Here is a 21,216-nt window from a genome sequence, read left to right as displayed (position 1 = left end):
GAAGGAGATAGAACTGAAGTCAAAATGCTTCTCAGTGCTAGGGTTATAGGTGAAATTGATTACCTTGAATGGATGGAAAACATTGTCACGGTGAATAAGCCAAGTAGAAAATAGAGAATATGCATCGACTTCACTTATCTTAACAAAGCTTGTCCGAAGGACAAGTTTTCTTTACCTCACACATATTACCTTTGTGGATGCTATGGTCATATCAGAAATGATGAGTTTGCTTGATTGATGTAATACCCTGAATTTTGGGGTATAAAAATTTCTTTGCTCTATACTCAAAATTCAGATGTTACTCTCTCCTTTCTTTGCCTTTTCTAAAATAATGGAGAGTTATTTTGTTATATAGTGAAGTGAGCCCTAGTGGTGATTTGGTTGTTGCATCCATGCTGCTGCATAATGTTTCTAAGTGCAAAAAGTGTTTGAAACATGTTAATATATCTTGTAGAAGTTTCTGGTAATTTTTTATATTTTTCTGAATATTTTTCTAGTTTTTTGAGAACCAAAATCTATTTATTTGAGGTACTTAAAATCATTTTCAAAAGCTCTAAATATGTTTTTTGAGTTTATTAGGTGCCAAATCACGTCTAAGAATTTTCCTAGATTTTTTTGGAGCCTTCGAGATATTTTTTGGACATTATATACGATTTTAGCCTTTTTCTGGAATTATATTAATTTTAAAAATGGATTTATTAAGAAAAATAAAATATCTTCAAACCTAGGAATATATATGGTTGTGTAGCCATGGTGGAATGCTTGTAGCTTTTTTTTTCTGATTTTACAGTATACCTACCTATACCATTAGGGCCTGTTCGGTTCCTAAGGAATGGTTACCCGTAGCCCTTGCTAGCCAGATTATTTGTCTAATTCATATAGAGTTTGATCAACTGGAACAATTTCAGGGTGAATTCTGGCTCAAACGAACATAACCTTATCGATTTAGCTAGAGAGACACGAGGAAAACACTTATTAGTATTGTGGCTTTGGTGGCGACGTAGACAAAATAGTGCAAATAGGAAGGCACATCAGAGGTGGCAGCGCTGGAGCCTATGTTGATAATGGCACCACACTTCCTCTTGAGTCTCAACCATGCCTGGCAACACATCGTTCGTGATCCACGTGACACTCTCGACATTGACCTAGACGAGGCTGCGCATCAGCTCCTCGTCCGCCTCGTTGAAGTAGCGCGTGTATGGAGAAGACAACATGCTGTGGTCCTAGATGGAGTCTTGAGCGCCTCGACGCCGGCCATGAGCCCCTCGAGATCCTTGTCGGAGGCACGAGCGTCGAGGAGGCGGTGAAGGTGAGGGAGGGGACCAAGGAGGTCTGTCGTGGCGGGGCAGGGGGCCGGGGAGGCAGGGACAAATGTAAAACAATAGAAACAAACGCTTCGAATGCGTAATAATTTTAAGGATCAACATATAAAAAATCTTAAAATCCTGGAATTTCATCCTAACACTCTGATTCTAAAGGGTTGTATCTAGGGATGACAATGGAATCTAAATTTTACACTATAAAATTTATGGATCGAGTTAGAATTAGGTTCTATTTCTATTTATTTTTTAACTAACATTAATTTAGGACTCTAAGGAATCGTGAAGAAACATTTGGATCACAATCCATTACCACCCCTAGTTCTATCACACAAGCACATAATCCAAGAAACAATAAAGATTATTTTTGCTCGTAGCCCGAATTTTAGAACCTCATCCAAACATAAAAATTGCAACACGAGGTAGAAATTGCTTGATTAGATATCCTAGCTGTACTATATATATACACTCCTTCTACAAAGTGTATCATTATCATTCTCTTGAGAGGTTAGATATCCCAAGACTAGATATGATCAAATGACTATAAATTATGTTTTGTTTTTTTTATTTTGTGATGTGAAAGTGTTGAACACCTGAACATGTTAATTATGTCAACTATCTACTATTTGTTATATACTTGTGGACTTTTTGATTATGTCTATAAGAGGATATGTTGACGATTTGTTTTTTTTAAATTGTGTTGTTGGTTCTGTAATGTCCTTATAAATAGTAACTTAAAACTGCATGCATGATGTCAATTTTATCGATTTATTTTTCTATATTTAAGCTATCATGTGTATAATTATGTAATTTTTATTTTATTTGTTTGTTGAACGGTTAGTCAACTAATATCATTGAGACAAATTATCCGACAATTATCCATTATCTATCCAATTAATATCTGACATCTGTTTATTTCCCTTCTGATTTATTATCTGGTTCCATCTTGTATCCGTCTCGAATTTTAACTATTCTGTATCTGAGAGAAATACCTCTACTCCTATGTCCAGTTTTCAACCCCTCCCCAAAAAAAAAAACATCACCGACACCTCCATCAGCCCCACAGGCGGACACGTGGCAGTGGTCCCGGCGGTTCAGGAGCGCGCGGGCCCGGCGTGACGTCGTTGGGCGTGCGGCAATCCCGGGCGGATTCAAATTTCTTCCTCTTCCTCGATTCTCTCTCTCTCCTCTCCTTCCCCACTCCTCGCCTCCACCTCTCGTCTCGTCCACGCCTCCTTCCCTCCCATTCGGCCACTTGGTCGTCGTCTCATCCCGCAGATCCGCAAGCACCGGGCCACTAGACAGAGAGAGCGAGACGGAGAGGAGGAGGGTCGCGGGGGTGGAGGAGATGTCTGCGGCGAAGGAGGCGGGGCCGAGTAGCAGGGCGGTGTTGGTGACGGGCGGGGCAGGCTACATCGGTAGCCACGCCGTGCTACAGCTGCTCACCGCGGGCTTCCGCGTCGTCGTCGTCGATAGCCTCGCCAACTCCTCAGAGCTCGTGATCCGTCGCCTGCGCTCGCTTGCGGGGGAACACGCTAAAAACCTCGCGTTCCATAAGGTAATTGCTCCAGTAAGCACGTTCGCTGTCTGCCCCTCAATGTAGCCGAGACCGAGAGCCCTTCGTGTCGATCACGCGCGCCGATTTGTATTTCTGTAATACATGCACGCGGAGTTTACTCCAACGTGCTGTTGGTGTGGTGATTATTTTGGCGTACTGTTAGTATTGATTATGTTGGCCACGTTGGAGCCTTGGAGGTAATGTTTTGGGCCATCATTGGTGGGGCTTACGTAGGCTTCGTAGGAAAATTTAGATTTAAGCGTTTAAGCGTGATGATTAGCCACCAAAGGTATTGATGCGTTGCTTTCTGGCTGGGCTGGGTAGGCTTCTTGGGCTTCCCTTTTCTGCGTGATTTGTCGAGTTGAGTCGATGTCTCGAACTGCTTTTATAGGGCCCTGCCGCCTGTATTTTTTGCACGGTTTATTTGACTGTTTGATATACATAAAATGGTGGTGGTGGGAGTTTGGTTAACTTGCTCAGACTTTACTTGGGAATAGGAAAAAAATACTCAGATTGATATTTAGCTGATCTGTATTGGAATAAATTCATAAGTTGTAAACATATTGGAGGATGATATAATCAGTACTGCAGATTCTGTTGAAATTTTGGATTTGTCGCTTTTGTTTGGTTGTAAACCGTTTAGTCTACAAAAACCGCTACCCACCGGTAACGCCGATTAACCGTTTGGAAACCGGTAAAAACCGACCGGTTTGACCAATTCAAATCAATTTAAATTTGAAACGGTTTACCGGTGAAAAACCAGCGAAAAACCGCTCTAGACCACCGGTTAACCGCGAAATAAACCGGTTTTGCTGTTTTTTACAGAAAAAATGAAATTTTTTGATAAGATTTATTTGTAATTTGCTCAGTTCACATTGAACAGTAAATATTAATTGATCCATACGATATGTGTTCACCAAAATAACATATAACATACATATGCTACCACAAATTCCAGTTCTCATACAACAAACAACCAGCGAACTTCGCAATACTCAAATACAAGTTCTTTTACAACTCTCCAACGAGGCAACGACACATAGGTCGACTTATTTCACAATACTCACATGTTCAGCTCGAGTCATAGTGATAGTACTTAGGCATGTTGGAAGTATCGTGATAGTGTTCTAATCTGTCATAGTGGTAGGTCTATACAAAAAATATGAGATACACTAGCGAGAAAACAAGAACGGCAAACAAATACTTATTGACAAAGCAAAAAAACATACTGGTATGTGTGTTTGGTGTTTGTGTATTACATGTGCACCTCACCATGTGTTGAACTTTTCTTCTGATCAATAAATCTTAAGAACACATACAGAAGAACTGGAGCTAAGGGTTCTAGATTGAGTCTTGTCCAGACGGATACTTATTAGAAGAACTGAAGCTACTTGATCCACGGATTCCATCTTGGACAGGAAATGAAACCGAAATTGACCACTAAATGCCTAAACTTGACTTGAGCTACGAGTTTCATCTTCACATATAGCATATAACATCTTCACATATAGCATATAACATTAAACAAGACTAATATACCTAAATTGACCACTAAATACTCAATCGCGGCTTTAAATCCGGTTTTCCGGCAAAAATTGGCGGTTTACCAGTCTAAAATAACGGGTTACCGGTCCAAAAAACGGTTTACCAGCGGTTTTCGGTTTTTATGTTTTTTTTCAATTTTTTTGAATTGGAACAGATTTTGAAAAAAACGGGCGGTTTCGGTAAACCGACCGGTTTACCGCCGGTTTTTTACCGGTTTTGTAAACCTTGGTTTTACTTGAATGTAGTAGATGGGCAACGATGAAAAAGCTTCAGTAATTTTAGCATGGTTGTAATTCCTCAAATTCAGATTCTTGGTTTCTTGCCAAGTCCAAAGTTATGTTTGAGCTGCAGATGTTTAGGATTGCACTTGACATTTACAGGTAGAGCGGCCAAATTGGCAAAGTTTGGATGGTGTCAGCGCCTTCATTGGTCAATGCTTGAACATGTATCACTTCAGCATTGCAGAATTTATACAACTGGCTCCAATAATATTACCTACTCCGTATTTGTTATTGCCATTGACAAAATCTTGGCTGCTCAATGAATTTGGTGGCTTGATTTATCTGTGACAGAACCAACGGGGTTGGTAGATATATAAATGGCATGTCCTTGCTGTTGAGGATTTGGTTCATGCATTCAGGGTGATAATATCTATAGTCTTTTCTTCAATCGATTTTTTTCAAAGTAACCGTTCATAGACATACACAGTTTGGTTAAGTAGGATGGTTTATCGTATCCTTATTTGTCGACTTGTGCAAAAAAGTTTGACTCTTCTAGGAAAAATCATTCTCTAAGCTTCTGAGGAGTATGTAAACTTGCACTCGAAGATGAAAAGAAGTAAATATTTGCTCGCCAATTTATTTTCCATGGTAAATGGATCTACCTTTTTCTGTCAAATCCTGACTAAATAAGGGCACAGGAAACTTACCAGGTGAAAATACACATGCGCAACAAGTATACTTGGTACACAAATATATTCTTCTAGGGAAAATACACATGTGCAACATTTATATTTCTGGTAATCTGGTTGCTGCTATAGTGAACAAGACGTGCATGGTGCTAGTTGCCTAGTCAATAGTTTTGAAACTGTGTTAGCCTGACTTTATCTCCCTCAGATATGTTTGCATGAGCTTATCACATATCTCTCCGCAGCGTATGCTGGTATCCTTTTCATTGGTCATGTGTAAATCATTGGAATATATGTGGGGGGAATATCATTGGAACATAGCTCTCCTCAGTGTATGATAGTATCCTTTTCACCATTCTGTCAAGGGCGTTAGGTTTTATGGTAGCTAGCCCTTGGCTGCATAGTTCTTAGCCACAGTTCGTCTTCGCCGACGAGGGTTGCCCTCTGCCATCGGCTTGGTGAGATAGAGAGAGAGATGGGAGATTAGAGATAATGATCTTGCTTAATCTTCTCACTAACCGGTTACAGAAATATATGGCCAAGGGCCTTCAACAAACTCTCCTAGACTTAGGGATAGAAACCAATCTCTCCTAGACTTTAGGAATAAAAACATGAACTCATCTCTATCGTGCTCCTGATCGCGCGCAACGCGATCTGCAACTCGGTGCATGTCACGGCGGTGCCTGTATGTGTGCTCCCACATGACATCTCTCCCCTGCTCGAGACCTAGCTCGTCCTCGAGCTGAAAGTCGGGGTACTTGATGCGAAACTCATCGAGGTCCTCCCAGGATGCAGACTCCGTAGGCTCGCCGCACCAGCGGACAAGTACTTGACGAACCCCACGCGCCACGCGGGCTTGCTTGACATGCTGTGGCTCTAGAATCACCGCCCCGTTGTGGATGGCCGGCAGGGATAGGGGCGAAGCTGAAGGTGTGCCGATGAACTTCTTGAGCACGCCCACATGTAACAACATCATGAAGTCAGGCACCTAGGGGCAGTTCCAGTTGAACAGCGACATCGTTGATGACCTTGACGACGCGGTAGGGTCCCACAAATCGGGGCTTCAGCTTCCCCGTGGTTGTCCTAGGTAGGGAGGACGCGGTGCGCTGTCGGAGCCGAAGAAGTGCTCAATCGTCTACCTGATAAGAGACCTATCGATGCTGCCTGTCGTAGTGTAGGTTCTGGGACACCTGTGCCTGCTCCAGGCGGTAGCGCACATCATCCAGGAAGGCCTCGCGAGATTCCATGTCCTGGGCGACGGCGGCCACCCGTGTCTCCCCTGGCTCATAAGAGCGGATGGAGAGAGGGTCATGACCATATACCACATGGAACAATGTGTCCCAGAGAGAGGTCTGGTACGCGGTGTTGAAGGTGTACTCCAACGACAACCAGCGCAGTCACTGGCGGGGACGATCTCCAGTGAAGGAGTCGAGCAGCTCGTCAAGGAGGGAGTCGGTGGACATGGCGTCATGTACTCGTGGTGAAGACGGTGGTGCCACACTGCGCCAGTGGATGTCGCGGTCCTCCTACTGGAACGCCATGGTCTGGGCTGTGAGATCCTAGATGATGGCCCCAGGGTGGCCATCTAGTGTGTGCCGAGAACCACGTCGTACCCTGCCAGGGGCATGACGTGAGATCGACGCATAACTCCATGTCATCGATGATGACTGGGGCCTGGCGGAGGATACCGGGGCAAGAGACGCGCTCGCCGTTGGCCACTATCGCCGTGGGCCGAGGGTGCGGCGCGATGCACAAGCCCGTGCGCCGTGCGGCTGCCTCCCCGATGAAGCTATGGGTCGACCCTGTGTCAACGAGAGTGACGAAGGTCGCAGCGCCCAGGAGCACCTAGAGCTGGACCGTGTTGTTGACAGCCACCCTAGCGACCACGTTTAGGGAGAAGACCGGGGCTTCTATGTCCGACCTATCGGTGGCTGCGGCGTCGTTGGTGATTTTGAAGTCGTCGATGTAGAAGATCCGCCTGCAGACGCGGTTGTGCCCACGCATATATTTCTCGTCACAGTTAAAGCACAAGCCCTGCTCGCGGCGTTCCTCCTGCTTTGGGCGTGATATGCGCTTCATCGGCTGGCCGTCCACTTTGACTGTGGGTGTAGCCACCTTGTCAGCTGGGCACGCAGTGTAACACCCCGTCCAATCCCTGGACCGGCGGTACTTACTCCTGGTAGCTCTTTAGGATCATATATTGTCCCCACAGACCAACACGAGTCTTTTGTGCGCACTTTGTCCTCACTCATGCGCACCCGAGAAAACTTCCCGGTCGGTCACCCATCCCAAATTGCTCCAAGTCAAGCACACTTAATTTGGAGGTTTTTTCGAGATAGGCTTCCGAAAAAGAAGATGCACCTTCTTGGTATGAATACTCTATTAATTCTATTAAACCTTGGGCTAGGATATCACCATCCCAGGGGCCAGAATATCACAATCCACCCCCCTTAGAAGACCGACGTCCTCGTCGGTCAACCCCAATCCAGGAACCTCCCCTCTTAGCCACGTTTGTGTGTCTAGTGCCGTCATATGCCATGCCATGTGACCACTCTGGGCCCACATGCGCTATGGGCCATATACCCGAACCCCCTAACCCACACACGCTCGTGAAACCGCGAGGGTCAGCTCTGATACCACTTTTAACACCCCGTCCAATCCCTGGACCGGCGGTACTTACTCCTGGCAGCTCTTTAGGATCATATATTGTCCCCACAGACCAACACGGGTTTTTTGTGCGCACTTTGTCCTCACTCATGTGCACCCAAGAAAACTTCCCGGTCAGTCACCCATCCCAAATTGCTCCAAGTCAAGTACACTTAACTTGGAGGTTCTTTCGATAGGCTTACAAAAAAGAAGATGCACCTTGTTGGTATGAATACTCTATTAATTCTATTAAGCCTTGGGCCAGTATATCACCATCCCAGGGGCCATGATATCACACACAGGGAGGGCGAGCCGCGGCGGGGGGCTAGGCAGCAGGCCACGGAACGTAGCCTTGGTGGGCACCGGCGCGTACTGCTCCCGGAGTTGCAATTGGCGCGCCAGGCTCATGGCCGCCGCTAGGGACTGCGGATTGTGTACCTGCTTGTCGAGTCTGAGCGGGGGAAGGAGCCCGTCGGTGAACAGTTGGACCTGTTACGCCTCGTCGAGGCGTCCAACGCGTGGGAGAAGCGTCTGAAAGCGGTCTTGATACTCCTCAACTGTGCCGGTGCGGCCACAATCGGCTAATTCGAAGAGGGGAGCCGATCGAAGAGGAGGACCGTAGCGCAGCTTGATCAGCTCTTTGAATTGGCGCCACGACGGGGTACCTTCTGTTGAGCACCAAAAGTGGCGGACGGTCCGGCCCTTGGGCCCGGACAGTCCGTGTGCCCCGCGATTAGATTAACTCGGGTGATTATCCTTATCTCATGTGTGGTTATCCATCTAATCACGTGGGAGTTGTTGGCTATCTCCTAGGAATAGGTCCAGACCTCCTCCCCTATAAATATAAAGGGGTACGGCCGATTGAGACCCCCTGAACACATTCCAATCGAACCAATTACTTTATTTACTTTTCCTGCCCTAGGAGTAGATGTAGCATAGTTCTAGTTGTAGCCTTCCGCATATCCACCTCTACCCCTATTCGACTCTACGTCGTCTAGATCCGTCTTGGGTGGCCGCCGACCCCAAGATGACCCTAGGATCTTACCCCTCCCGGGGGGCAAGATCTAGTTGTTCATTCAAAATACTATATCTCGACTGCCTTTTAATTCCTAGGCGACTCTACGTCGTCTGGAGACGCCCTGGGTGATCTGCTGACCCGGAGCACCCTAAGGTCTCTCCCCCAGGGGACGAGATCTAGGTCCTACGAGGAGAAGAAGACGACCCTGCGCCATCGCGGACCGTCCGACCCAGAGCTCGGACCGTCCGGACTGCGCGCAGGGAAGGCGTCGCTTCTGCCGCCAGGTTGCGGACCGTCCGCGCCCCCACAGCGAGCACTGCCAGGTGACCCGGCGACCCGTCGCAGACCGCCGCCATTGTTCACCTCGCAGAGTCGAACCCAAGGTATTGCTCATCACGAGAAGGCCCTAGGGTTCATTGTTGTTTGGTCCCAAATAGGTGGTGACCATCATAGAGGTGTTGCCCCACATTCAGGATAACCATTTTGTTTGACCCTACATCATCTAAAGGTGTCAAGTACCGCCAGGCGGTTCATTATAGTGTTTGGTGACCAAAAAGGCGCCAACTCCTTCTTCCGTTTGGACCTGGATGTACTAGAGCTGCGCCCCGTTCTCCAGGTTATAGGAGGCTATCCAGACCTTCTCTTCCTCCATGATCCGATGCTGATGAAAATATGATTCACAACGGTTGATGAAGATCAATGGATCGGACTTGCCGTCGTAGCGAGGAAAATCCATCTTCTGAAACCACGGGGGCCGATCGTTGTGGTGCCGACCGTTGTTGACGCCCCCGTTGTTCGACGCGGTCGTCTGCAGGTTCGCCACGGACGTGGCCAGGGACTCAATCATCTTGGCTAGATTAGTAGTTGTCGGCTCTGACAAGGCGGAAGTAGCCGATTCGGCATCTGATGCTGGTGATGGAGGTGGGCTAGGCAAGGACTTCGAGGTGGTGGTGGGTTGCGGAGGTGGCGTGGAAGACGACGAGGAACGCTTGGATCCCGATACTAGGTTGTCAAGGGCGTTAGGTCCTTGGCTACGCAGTTCGTAGCCACGGTCCGTCTTCGCCGGCTAGGGTTGCCCTCTGCCGTCGGCTTGGTGAGATAGACAGAGAGATGGGAGATTAGAGATAATGATCTTGCTTAATCTTCTCACTAACCGGTTACAAGAATATATGGACAAGGGCCTTCAACAATTCTCCTAGACTTAAGGGATAGAAACCAATCTCTCCTAGACTTAAGGAATAAAAACATGAACTGATCTCTGGCGTGCTCCTGATCGCGTGCAGCGCGGCGCATGTCACGGCGGTGCCTGTACGTGCGCCCCCACATGACAGTTCATAGAAATACACAGTTTGGTTACACATATTTCAAAGTAACCGTTCATAGACATAGACAGTTTGGTAACACATGTTCCAATCAATAGTTCTCACTTCAGTTTTGTCTGGGCTGTATGCACCATTTAATGACATATCTTGGAGGAAGTTATCTCTTAATCTACTATGGCATAGACCTGAAAATCAGTGTCATATTACGTACAGTCATAAAATTGTTAATGGCCTTCTGGGGCATACAAGGAATGTTCTCAAATTTTCTGTTTCTGCAGGTTGATATCCGTGACACAGATGGATTGAAAAAGGTTTTTGCTTCGACAAGGTAAAGCTCACTAGAAGATAGCCAGTATATCTGTTCATCATTAATTACCTATTCAATGTTTGGCCTTGTCTTCTACGTAAATGCATCTGTGCCCGGTACTTATTTATATTCATGCTACGCCTTCTCCAGATTTGATGCTGTTATTCATTTTGCTGGACTGAAAGCTGTTGGAGAAAGTGTACAAAAGCCATTGCTTTATTACGACCATAATGTTGTTGGCACAATAAATCTTCTGGAAGTTATGGCGGCTCATGGATGTAAGAAGGTATCGCCATAACTATATCTGTGGTGTATCTTGTGCTCCAAGAGTATATTTTTGTAATGTGATTACTTTTTTATGTACAGATGCATAACCATGCTAACTGATATTTACTCCATTTAAAAAAAAATCGTTGTTCTTTCAGTACTAGTATCCTCTAGCAAATCAATATTTGCCAAATATTTGCTACATCATTCAGCATATCCGGTCTTTTTCTTTCACAAAAAGTACATGCACTAGCACTATTCTTTGTTTTTGAAAATACTGTAATTACAAAGGTGATTTTTTAATGCAGTTAAAGGCGTGTTCTTACCAATGTTTACTTATCTTTATGTAAAAGGAGTGCCAAATTATTAAAAGGAGTGGTTTCTCTACTTCCTTATGTAATTGATGTACCAGATTGCTGCCAAATGAATACATTGTTACTCAACACCATTTTACGCGGTTTTACATCTCCAACCTTCAATTATGGTACCATTTGATCCATGAACCTATTAAACAGTGGCCATCACATTCATATTTTTGGTTATACATCTACATCTAGGTGGTACTCATTGCTTAATAAGTCTAACACCGTAACATTTTGAGGTTAGGCCAGGTGGTCGTTTGTTGTTCAGATCATGCTTATACTTATTTCGTTCTTCTTATGTGTCCTAATCTTGCAGTTAGTGTTCTCATCATCAGCTGCAGTTTATGGGTCACCTAACAACCCACCCTGCACTGAAGATTTTCCTCTCACTCCACATAACCCATATGGAAGAACCAAAGTATGCTTCATTTCCCATGAATTAATCTAGCATCAAGTCTTTAAACTGATTGCAACCATACATATTAATTGCAGCTTATGGTTGAGGAGATATGCCGTGATATCTACCATTCAGATCCTGAATGGAATATCATTTTGCTTAGGTACTTTAATCCGGTTGGGGCTCACCCCAGTGGATACCTTGGTGAAGACCCATGTGGAACACCTAACAACCTTATGCCCTTCGTTCAGCAAATTGCTGTTGGCAGGAGGCCATCACTAACAATTTTTGGAAATAACTACGCAACAAAGGATGGGACAGGGGTACTGTTTCTTCATTATACTACTCTCTGTTACTTGTTACTTGCATCAGCATTTGAATTTTCCTTATCCATTTGGTGTCCATTTGATGTTATAGTCATTATATGTTTCTGTAAATGGCATTTTATGTAAATTTAAATATATCAGCACTAGAATCAATTATTTGGTGGCTGCTTAAGGCTCTTCAACTTAAAAGCTGGAGTAAAAATTGAAGCTATGTAGTCCGCTAGCATTTATTGAATATTCCCATCTATTAACAACACTTCTGGATGATTGCAGGTTCGTGATTATATTCATGTGGTTGACCTTGCTGAAGGACATCTTTTCGCATTAAAGAAGCTTTTTGAAAGCTCATCTAACATAGGTCTGGACAAATGGCTGCCTTCTCATATACTATAGCTGAAATGTTTATTACCGCTTTCTAGATGTACACTAAGATTGTGTTTGGTTGAGCTTCTGCTGACAAAAAGTAGAAATTCAACTAAACAGGTGAAACCTAAAGCTCAGTAGCAACTGCTTTTGTGTATTATAATTTTAGAAGGACCTTGGGCCCTGCTTTTGGATTTCTGCTTGTCGAAATGGGTGGACATAGAGAGTTGTTTCACAAACGTTTAAAGTGATAGAGCGAAGGGGTATGTTTTATACTTGACTGACTTAAACAGATTATAACTTTTTTCACAGCACATAGCTCACAACAAGTTTTTTATAGATTACAGTAGTTTTCCCACAACTCACAGCTAAACCAAATAGACCAAAAAGATGTAAATACTACCTTCTTTTGTTATTGATTTTCATTATCTTTGTTCTAGTTAACAATAATGTATTACAAATACATTTTATTAATATAATAAGTGTGCAGAAAATATATCCAATACATATGATGCTTTAACTTATTTCTTGAATAACAATTTCTGTTGAAATATAATATAAGTGAATTGTATAACTCTTTATATCAACTTAAGCTTTTGGTTTGAATTGTTAGTACATGCAACTTAATATGTTATCAGAGACAGGTTATGAGTTTGAATCCTAACGAACGCAATTAAATAAAATAATTTTTGCTCACTTGTATTACACGTCTGAGACCTAAGAGAAACTCAACGTGAGGGGAGTGTTGGAATATAATATAAGTGAATTGCACACCTTCTCCTATCAGTTTAATCTTTTGGGTTAAATTGTTAGTACATGCAACTTAATAGTTTCTTCTACGTATGAGTTAATTGGATGCTCATAAGTCAAAACCTACAGTAAGTTTTGTAGTTGAATCTTGTTCCAAATTTAACTGTTGTTGCAGGATGTGAGGCGTACAACCTTGGAACCGGAAAAGGAACATCAGTGTTGGAGATAGTCAATGCATTTGAGAAGGCTTCTGGAAAGGTACATCTCGTGCTCTCTGGCTCCTGTTTCTTTGCCATGATAACTTTTTTTGCTAGCATATCTACTTTGTTCGATAAAAAAACGCCAATTAAACCTCAACTCCTGAATTTTAAAGATATACAAGCAATCCTTGAATTTATCCAGGGGATTATGTAGGCTTTGAGTCTAGTGTTGAGAGTTAGACTCCTTGCCAATTCACAACAAAAACATAGGAATTCGTATGGGTTGATCGTTGTAATGTGCAACTTCAACAAATTCTTATCTAATTTGAAGAGTTAACCGCTGCCAAGTTTCATCAGTAGCCATACATGTATAGGCTCTCTTCTTGCAACTTGATTTCTTATATGCACTTCTTACCTTATTAGAAAATCCCTTTGGTCATGGGTCAACGGCGTCCTGGTGATGCTGAGGTTCTTTTTTCATCGCCGGCAAAAGCGGAGAGAGAGCTGCACTGGAAGTAAGATATATATATATATATAAAGTATCATTCATAAGTTTTATTTGAAAAACAACCATTTTTTGGTCATTTAATAAATGTTCCTTGTTCAGAGCAAAATATGGCATCACAGAAATGTGCAGAGACCTGTGGAACTGGGCTAGCAAGAGCCCTTATGGATACGCGGCATCTGAGTCTCCCAAGCTGAATGGCAGTTCACGCTGAGCAACACGATTGGTCCTTGTGGACTCACTTGTACATGAGACAGTAGTGCCTACCAGGATAAATGTAGATCTAGTAGGGCAGTCATACAGAGAAAAGTTCTATAGGCCTAGGAAAGAAATGTTATCTTGTTGTCCTTAGCATAAGCTCCTATAGTGGATCTTCCATATGCTTATAGTTTATGAAAATTGTTCTAGGAGCATTGCTGTAGTCAAGCAGCTAATTTGATTCTTCTATTTCTTGAGTTGTGTTGCCTAAAATAGAGCATGATATAGATATAATTATCACAAGAAGTTGCACATCATACAATTTTTTTGTAACTTTATTGTTTCTTTGTGACAATTTTGTGAAACCGTGTGTAATGAAACATTGTGTTAAATTGATTTTAGTGCAAATCCTGAACCTGCGTCCACAGCAGCACCACAGCCGTCTATTTAACGCGGCAAAACCACAGCCTGTTCCTGAAGAAAGGAAAAGTGTTCCTTCTGTCAGTGGTAATGACTGGGCCTTTGCTTCTTTCGGCCAATAACAAATACCACAAAAAAGGCAGTAGTGTAAATTGCTTTGAGTCTGCACTGTCATTCTCCGAGTCACCATCTACACCAAATGTGTCTGCTTAAATGTAGCAGCTATCATAGGTGCCGTTTGGTTTGCGAAATGTAACGTAAATGGTAATAGTAATGATTCACACTTAAATACCGGCGGTAACAAATTTGAATAAGGCGGTATTCATTTGTAGTGCAGTATCGATTACGGTTGATTTAAACAAACATGATTTAACGTTATCGATTATCCGTTACATTACCAATACGTGAAACAAACTGCACCTATGTTGAGAAGGCTGGATATGTGTTTACATGGTCCGAGGCATTTTTGTCCACGGTCGAGCTGCCCCGGATGGTGAGGGAGGCGACGGCCGTGGCCACGTCGTCGTCCAACATCAGCAATCGGTCACCAACTTGGTGATGATCCGGTGCCATGCTGCGGCGAGCTTAACTGTAAAGCCCAAAATTTGTATAAGAAAAAAGTAATAAAAAATAAATATATGAAGTAATAAAATTTTAAAGAAAGACGTTAATGTTCAAAATAGAAGTTAGACTTAAACTGGAATTTGAGAATTTGAGAAAGCGAAGGAAGGAGAAAAATACTAGACAATGCAAAAAAAAAAACAAATTTATAAACAATGGATTCATCCTATATTAGAATATTCAAAATTTTCATATTTGATCTGAGAACAACTTTGCCACAAATTTGAATTTGAAATTGGAATTAAAAAATGAAAAGGGAATATATACTAGAAAAATAATAAAGAAAAATAAAAAGGGAACAAACCTCGTGCTGGGCCGCATTCTGGTCATGGCCCAATACGGCCTCTCCCTCTCCCGCGCCCGCATGGGCCACAGGCCGGCCCAACTTCCTACCTATCCCGCCGGCTATGCTTCCTATTTCGCTGACACGTTGGGCCCTTGCTCCAGCTTCTCAATCCCCACGAGCCAGCATTTGGATTTCTTCTCTGACCGGTGGGACCCACACGTCAGGACCTTCTTCACCCGATCGGACTCAAGCGAAGGCCGCGGTAGCCGACTCCGCCCAACAGAACGCAAGATCCACGCGCTCCTCGTGACCACCTCTGTAACAAACTCCGATCGATCCTCATCGCCAGAAATCGGACCTTGCCCTAGTATAAAACCCCTTGGCCGCCTCATCCTCTCATCATCTCGCCTGCCAGAAACAGAGATTTTGGCGCCACCTGAGAGTGCACTGATGCCGTCTATCACCGGTCGGTCGCCGGGACCTCACGGTCGTGTTGGGCGCCCACACTGGGACCCTAGCGCCCTGGCACTTCTATCTTTGTGCCTCTGTCTACCGCTCACGCTTCATCCGACCACCGGTCGCGCATGGTCTGGCTGCGCCAGGGCGGTGCCTAGGTGGCCGGTGAGTGCTTCACGGTGGGACTTCAACGTCGAACCGCTACAAGCAGGGAATCACCGTCCCTATGGTGAGTACCCCCCCTACCGCTACTATGTCTCGTTCTCTGTTCCAAGATCGAGATTGATGCCCTGTTGCACGCCGACGTGGCGTTCTGGCTGGGCTGACTAGCGAGGAAAGAGGGTAGGAAGCGAGAGGTTGAAGATGGGCTGGTAGCCGTTGGATCGGAGGGGAACGACTGAGATTAGAAACAACGCATACCGCTTCGATGGATTGATCCAGGCGGTTGGAATGGGATCGGGCGATCCTGGGTTGCCGCGGGTTATTAAAATGTGGACCGCAGGATCGCGATCCAAGTGCGGGCGTAGCGTACCGGTTCAGTGAGCCAAGATCTAATCCTGGCCTTCGATATTTGATCGGACGGCCGAGAGTTAACCGTACCCCTTCGCTACGACTGTTTTTCAAAAGAGCCCCTGCACTTTTATACAATCAACCCGCCGTCCACCAGCAGGTTGTCTGAGTCTGGGAAAAACTTCTGGTTTTGCCCCCAGGGTCCTCTGTAATTAGTGCTCAGTCCAGAGAACAATGAAAATGGATAATTAATTACAGAAATTGATTTTTAATACAAAGATAAATGCTAGAAACTTGTATAATTCATATTTAATTCATTTTAACTCCAAATTGAGTCATTCCAGTTGCAATAATCTTGTTTTAATATTATATATCAACTAGTATGTTTAGCCATGAAACTTGAATTAAAATTGTTCATTTGGATTAATCTAATCTAAGCACTAAATAATTTCGGAAATTCATAACTTAATAACCGTAGCTCCGAATTTAGCGATTCTCGAACCCATGATCTCATAGAAGCGCGTAGAATATTCTTACGCAGTTTATTTTTATGTTTGATGTAATGTTAATTTTGCATATACCATGTTTGTCTGTATTGCTACGTTTAGCAGTGAGGACATGTGTTATCTGAAGAGCAAGTTGGTACCTGGAATCTCAAGTGCCAGGCAAGTTGTGCCCTTGATCACTTCTTTTTACCCACTCATGTTCTAATTAATCATAATGATCTGCATAGGTTAATTTTGATGGGACCCAATAAGATACCCTAGTTTGTCTATCTTTATACCTCGTTTACCACTGAACTTTCTGGGTAATACTTGCTTGTGCTATATGTGGTTTTGGGTATGGAGATACATTATTCATGATTACACTTTTGTTATCAGTTGTTATTTACTGTTCATGATAAGATCATTATGTTAATTGGAACATGGAGAACCACCCGGGAAAACAGTGCTTCCACAAGGGTTTAATGGGACGCCCTTGGCTGACTAATTAGGAAAGCTAGTGGAGGACTACCTTACCCGAAAGGGGCAAGGGCAGTAGGGGAGTGGTCAGTGTAGGGAGGCCCTTGGGATGATTTTGCTGCGATGGCGGTCATGCGAGGGATTCTTGCACTGGAGCTTTCTATAAACTGTAGCGGGTTTTCTGAAGCTAGTGGAACTTTGTAAAGGCCTCGTAGTGTTACCCTGCCTCGCCTCCTCGGTAGAGGTGTATGGGATTGGCCGTCTCTTGGCAGATGAGTAACATGACTTGTGGGTAAAGATGCACAACCTCTGCAGAGTGTAAAACTGGTATACTAGCCGTGCTCACGGTCATGAGCAGCTCGGACACTCACATGATTAAATTATGGAACTTAAACTCAATTTGTCATATACATTGCATCGCAGGTGAGGTTGTTACTTTTGTTCTACTATTTAATTGGGCTGGCATTTACTTATACTTAGTAATTGCTAATAAAATTTTGACCAACTTTAAAAGCAATGCTCAGCTCTAACCATCCTCTTTGGTAAGCCTTACACTTCACATGAGCTCCCACCTTTGGCGAGTTCATACACATTATTCCCCACAACTTGTTGAGAGATGAACGTATATGAGCTCACTCTTGCTGTCTCACACCCCCACAGGTCAAGAACAGGTACCATAGTATGAGGCGCATGGAGGATGTTGTGGCGAGTTCGTGAGAGGTCTAGGCCGTCGTCTCCCAGTCAACTTTGGGTTGCTGGACCGTTGTCTCCTTATAATGTAATTATTTATTTATTTTGTACAAAACTCCTATTATATAGTAAAAATGTGACATTCGATCCTATGCCATGATTCATCATATGTGTGAGACTTGGTCCTAGCACACCTGGTGATTATGTTCGCGCCCGGGTCTTGGTGCCCCGAAACCCGGGTGTGACAGAAGTGGTATCAGAGGAATGTTGACTGTAGGACGAAACATAGATAGAACTGGACAACCATTGTCTACTTACCTTTGCTACTCTGATTCTTTTCTAAACTTTTCTTAATCCTTTCTCATTTATTTCCGCTTTACTCTGATTATTCTTACCTTTTCCTTCTAAAGACAAATGTGGATTTCACACTTTGAAATCCTGTACCTAAAGTGACCTTTAGGAATAGGAGACCTACTCTTAGGAACAAAATCAAAACTATTTTTTTTAATATTTGTATGCTTGAATGTTTGTTCTTGTGATACATATCTGATTTGGATCTTTGATTGAGTGCGATGAGTTGTGGAGTAATGTCCACAATTACATATATATATAGGCATAAATATAAATAAATAAAATTCATAAGATAACCAAACAACCTAGATTATTCTCCATTAAAGTGTATCTATTTTAAATAGATCCCTCTTAACTTAAAGGAATCCATCTTATCCTAATAGGTTCATCTTATGTTAAAAAATTATCTTATAAATTGTTTATAAGATAAACTAGACCAACTAAGAATATCCCTCATTAAAAAAAATATGTAGCTTAATAGATCCATCTTATCTTAAAAAAAATTTCTCTTATCTTAATAGATTCATCTCATCTTGAAAGATTTTATCTTATCTAGCCTCATCTTGTCCAAAAACACTTTGCTTATCCCACCCTAGTGTAACAACCATGATCTAACCCAAATTATTTAAATGTTATGTAGTCTAATCTAGTCATGACAAATTAATCTAGACTCCATCTAATCTACTACGATCCAATCTAAAATGAGTTACCTAACAAGATAGTCAATCCTGGCGGAGTACATTAGACCCTGCTTCTATAAACAAGTTTGAGATCTTAGATCAACTCGACCCTACCCAACAACTTGACCTACAAAACAGGTTACACAACTAATTCCATCTAGCATATAGCTATTGAACCCTCTACCCATCTTGTCACAAACCCGGATGAAGACACCAAAGCTCGAGGAAGAAAAGATCAACCTCGTCAAGGAAGGAGGGAAGTCAAACTCAACCTTCAGTTGCATTGCCACTCAAGACGGAGTTCTTTCTCGCCATAAACTTTCTTACCCAAGCTATTCTTGCCCTAACCTACCCATCTTTTATCCTACATAATAAAATGACTATACATATAGATACCCATGCTCTCCTAATCACTCGCTAATGAAAAAAGAGAGGTTTTTGATTTTTGAAATAATTAGAAACTGAAAGTTAAATTGCAAACCACTCTTCCTATATCCCTTTTCTTACAAATCTCGAGGACGAGATTTCTGTTAAGGGGGGTAGAATTTGTAAAGCCCAAAATTTGTATAAGAAAAAAAGTAATAAAAAAATAAATATATGAAGTAATAAAATTTTAAAGAAAGACGTTAATGTTCAAAATAGAAGTTAGACTTAAATTGGAATTTGAGAATTTGAGAAAGAGAAGGAAGGAGAAAAATACTAGACAATGCAAAAAAAAAACAAATTTATAAACAATGGATTCATCCTATATTAGAATATTCAAAATTTTCATATTTGATCTGAGAACAACTTTGCCACAAATTTGAATTTGAAATTGGAATTAAAAAATGAAAAGGGAATATATACTAGAAAAATAATAAAGAAAAATAAAAAGGGAACAAACCTCGTGCTGGGCCGCATTCTGGTCATGGCCCAATACGGCCTCTCCCTCTCCCGCGCCCGCATGGGCCACAGACCGGCCCAACTTCCAACCTATCCCGCCGGCTATGCTTCCTATTTCGCTGACACGTTGGGCCCTTGCTCCAGCTTCTCAATCCCCACGAGCCAGCATTTGGATTTCTTCTCTGACCAGTGGGACCCACACGTCAGGACCTTCTTCACCCGATCGGACTCAAGCGAAGGCCGCGGTAGCCGACTCCGCCCAACAGAACGCAAGATCCACGCGCTCCTCGTGACCACCTCTGTAACAAACTCCGATCGATCCTCATCGCCCAGAAATCGGACCTTGCCCTAGTATAAAACCCCTTGGCCGCCTCATCCTCTCATCATCTCGGCTGCCAGAAACAGAGATTTTGGCGCCACCTGAGAGTGCACCGATGCCGTCTATCACCGGTCGGTCGCCGGGACCTCACGGTCGTGTTGGGCGCCCACACTAGGACCCTAGCGCCCTCGCACTTCTATCTTTGTGCCTCTGTCTACCGCTCACGCTTCATCCGACCACCGGTCGCGCATGGTCTGGCTGCGCCAGGGCGGTACCTAGGTGGCCGGTGAGTGCTTCACAGTGGGACTTCAACGTCGAACCGCTACAAGCAGGGAATCACCGTCCCTATGGTGAGTACCCCCCCTACCGCTACTATGTCTCGTTCTCTGTTCCAAGATCAAGATTGATGCCCTGTTGCACGCCGGCGTGGCGTTCTGGCTGGGCTGACTGGCGAGTAAAGAGGGTAGGAAGCGAGAGGTTGAAGATGGGCTGGTAGCCGTTGGATCGGAGGGGAACAACTGAGATTAGAAACAACGCATACCGCTTCGATGGATTGATCCAGGCGGTTGGAATGGGATCGGGCGATCCTGGGTTGCCGCGGGTTATTAAAATGTGGACCGCAGGATCGCGATCCAAGTGCGGGCGTAGCGTACCGGTTCAGTGAGCCAAGATCTAATCCTGGCATTCGATATTTGATCGGACGGCCGAGAGTTAACCGTACCCCTTCGCTACGACTGTTTTTTAAAAGAGCCCCTGCACTTTTATACAATCAACCCGTCGTCCACCAGCAGGTTGTCTGATTCTGGGAAAAACTTCTGGTTTTGCCCCCAGGGTCCTCTGTAATTAGTGCTCAGTCCAGAGAACAATGAAAATGGATAATTAATTACAGAAATTGATTTTTAATACAAAGATAAATGCTAGAAACTTGTATAATTCATATTTAATTCATTTTAACTCCAAATTGAGTCATTCCAGTTGCAATAATCTTGTTTTAATATTGTATATCAACTAGTAGCACTGTTTAGCCATGAAACTTGAATTAAAATTGT

The 21,216-nt window shown here is 43.6% G+C and overlaps 1 protein-coding gene across 1 annotated transcript; it reads left to right on the top strand.

The window, feature by feature from the left end:
* The first annotated feature begins 2,573 nt into the window (after nucleotides 1–2,573).
* Nucleotides 2,574–14,306, top strand: LOC100303816 (UDP-glucose 4-epimerase 4). Its single transcript, NM_001165446.1, has 9 exons — nucleotides 2,574–2,877; nucleotides 10,594–10,643; nucleotides 10,773–10,908; nucleotides 11,568–11,669; nucleotides 11,744–11,971; nucleotides 12,248–12,332; nucleotides 13,263–13,345; nucleotides 13,711–13,802; nucleotides 13,895–14,306. Exons 1-9 carry the CDS (start codon nucleotides 2,668–2,670, stop codon nucleotides 14,004–14,006), a joined length of 1,098 nt encoding a protein of 365 aa, NP_001158918.1. The 5' UTR covers nucleotides 2,574–2,667; the 3' UTR covers nucleotides 14,007–14,306.
* Nucleotides 14,307–21,216: the final 6,910 nt, after the last annotated feature.

This window comes from Zea mays, chromosome 2 (genome assembly GCF_902167145.1).
Source record: "Zea mays cultivar B73 chromosome 2, Zm-B73-REFERENCE-NAM-5.0, whole genome shotgun sequence".
NCBI classification, from domain to species: domain Eukaryota; kingdom Viridiplantae; phylum Streptophyta; class Magnoliopsida; order Poales; family Poaceae; genus Zea; species Zea mays.
The sequence above is the reverse complement of the archived record's forward strand: the minus strand, read 5'-3'. Positions and strand labels throughout refer to the sequence as shown.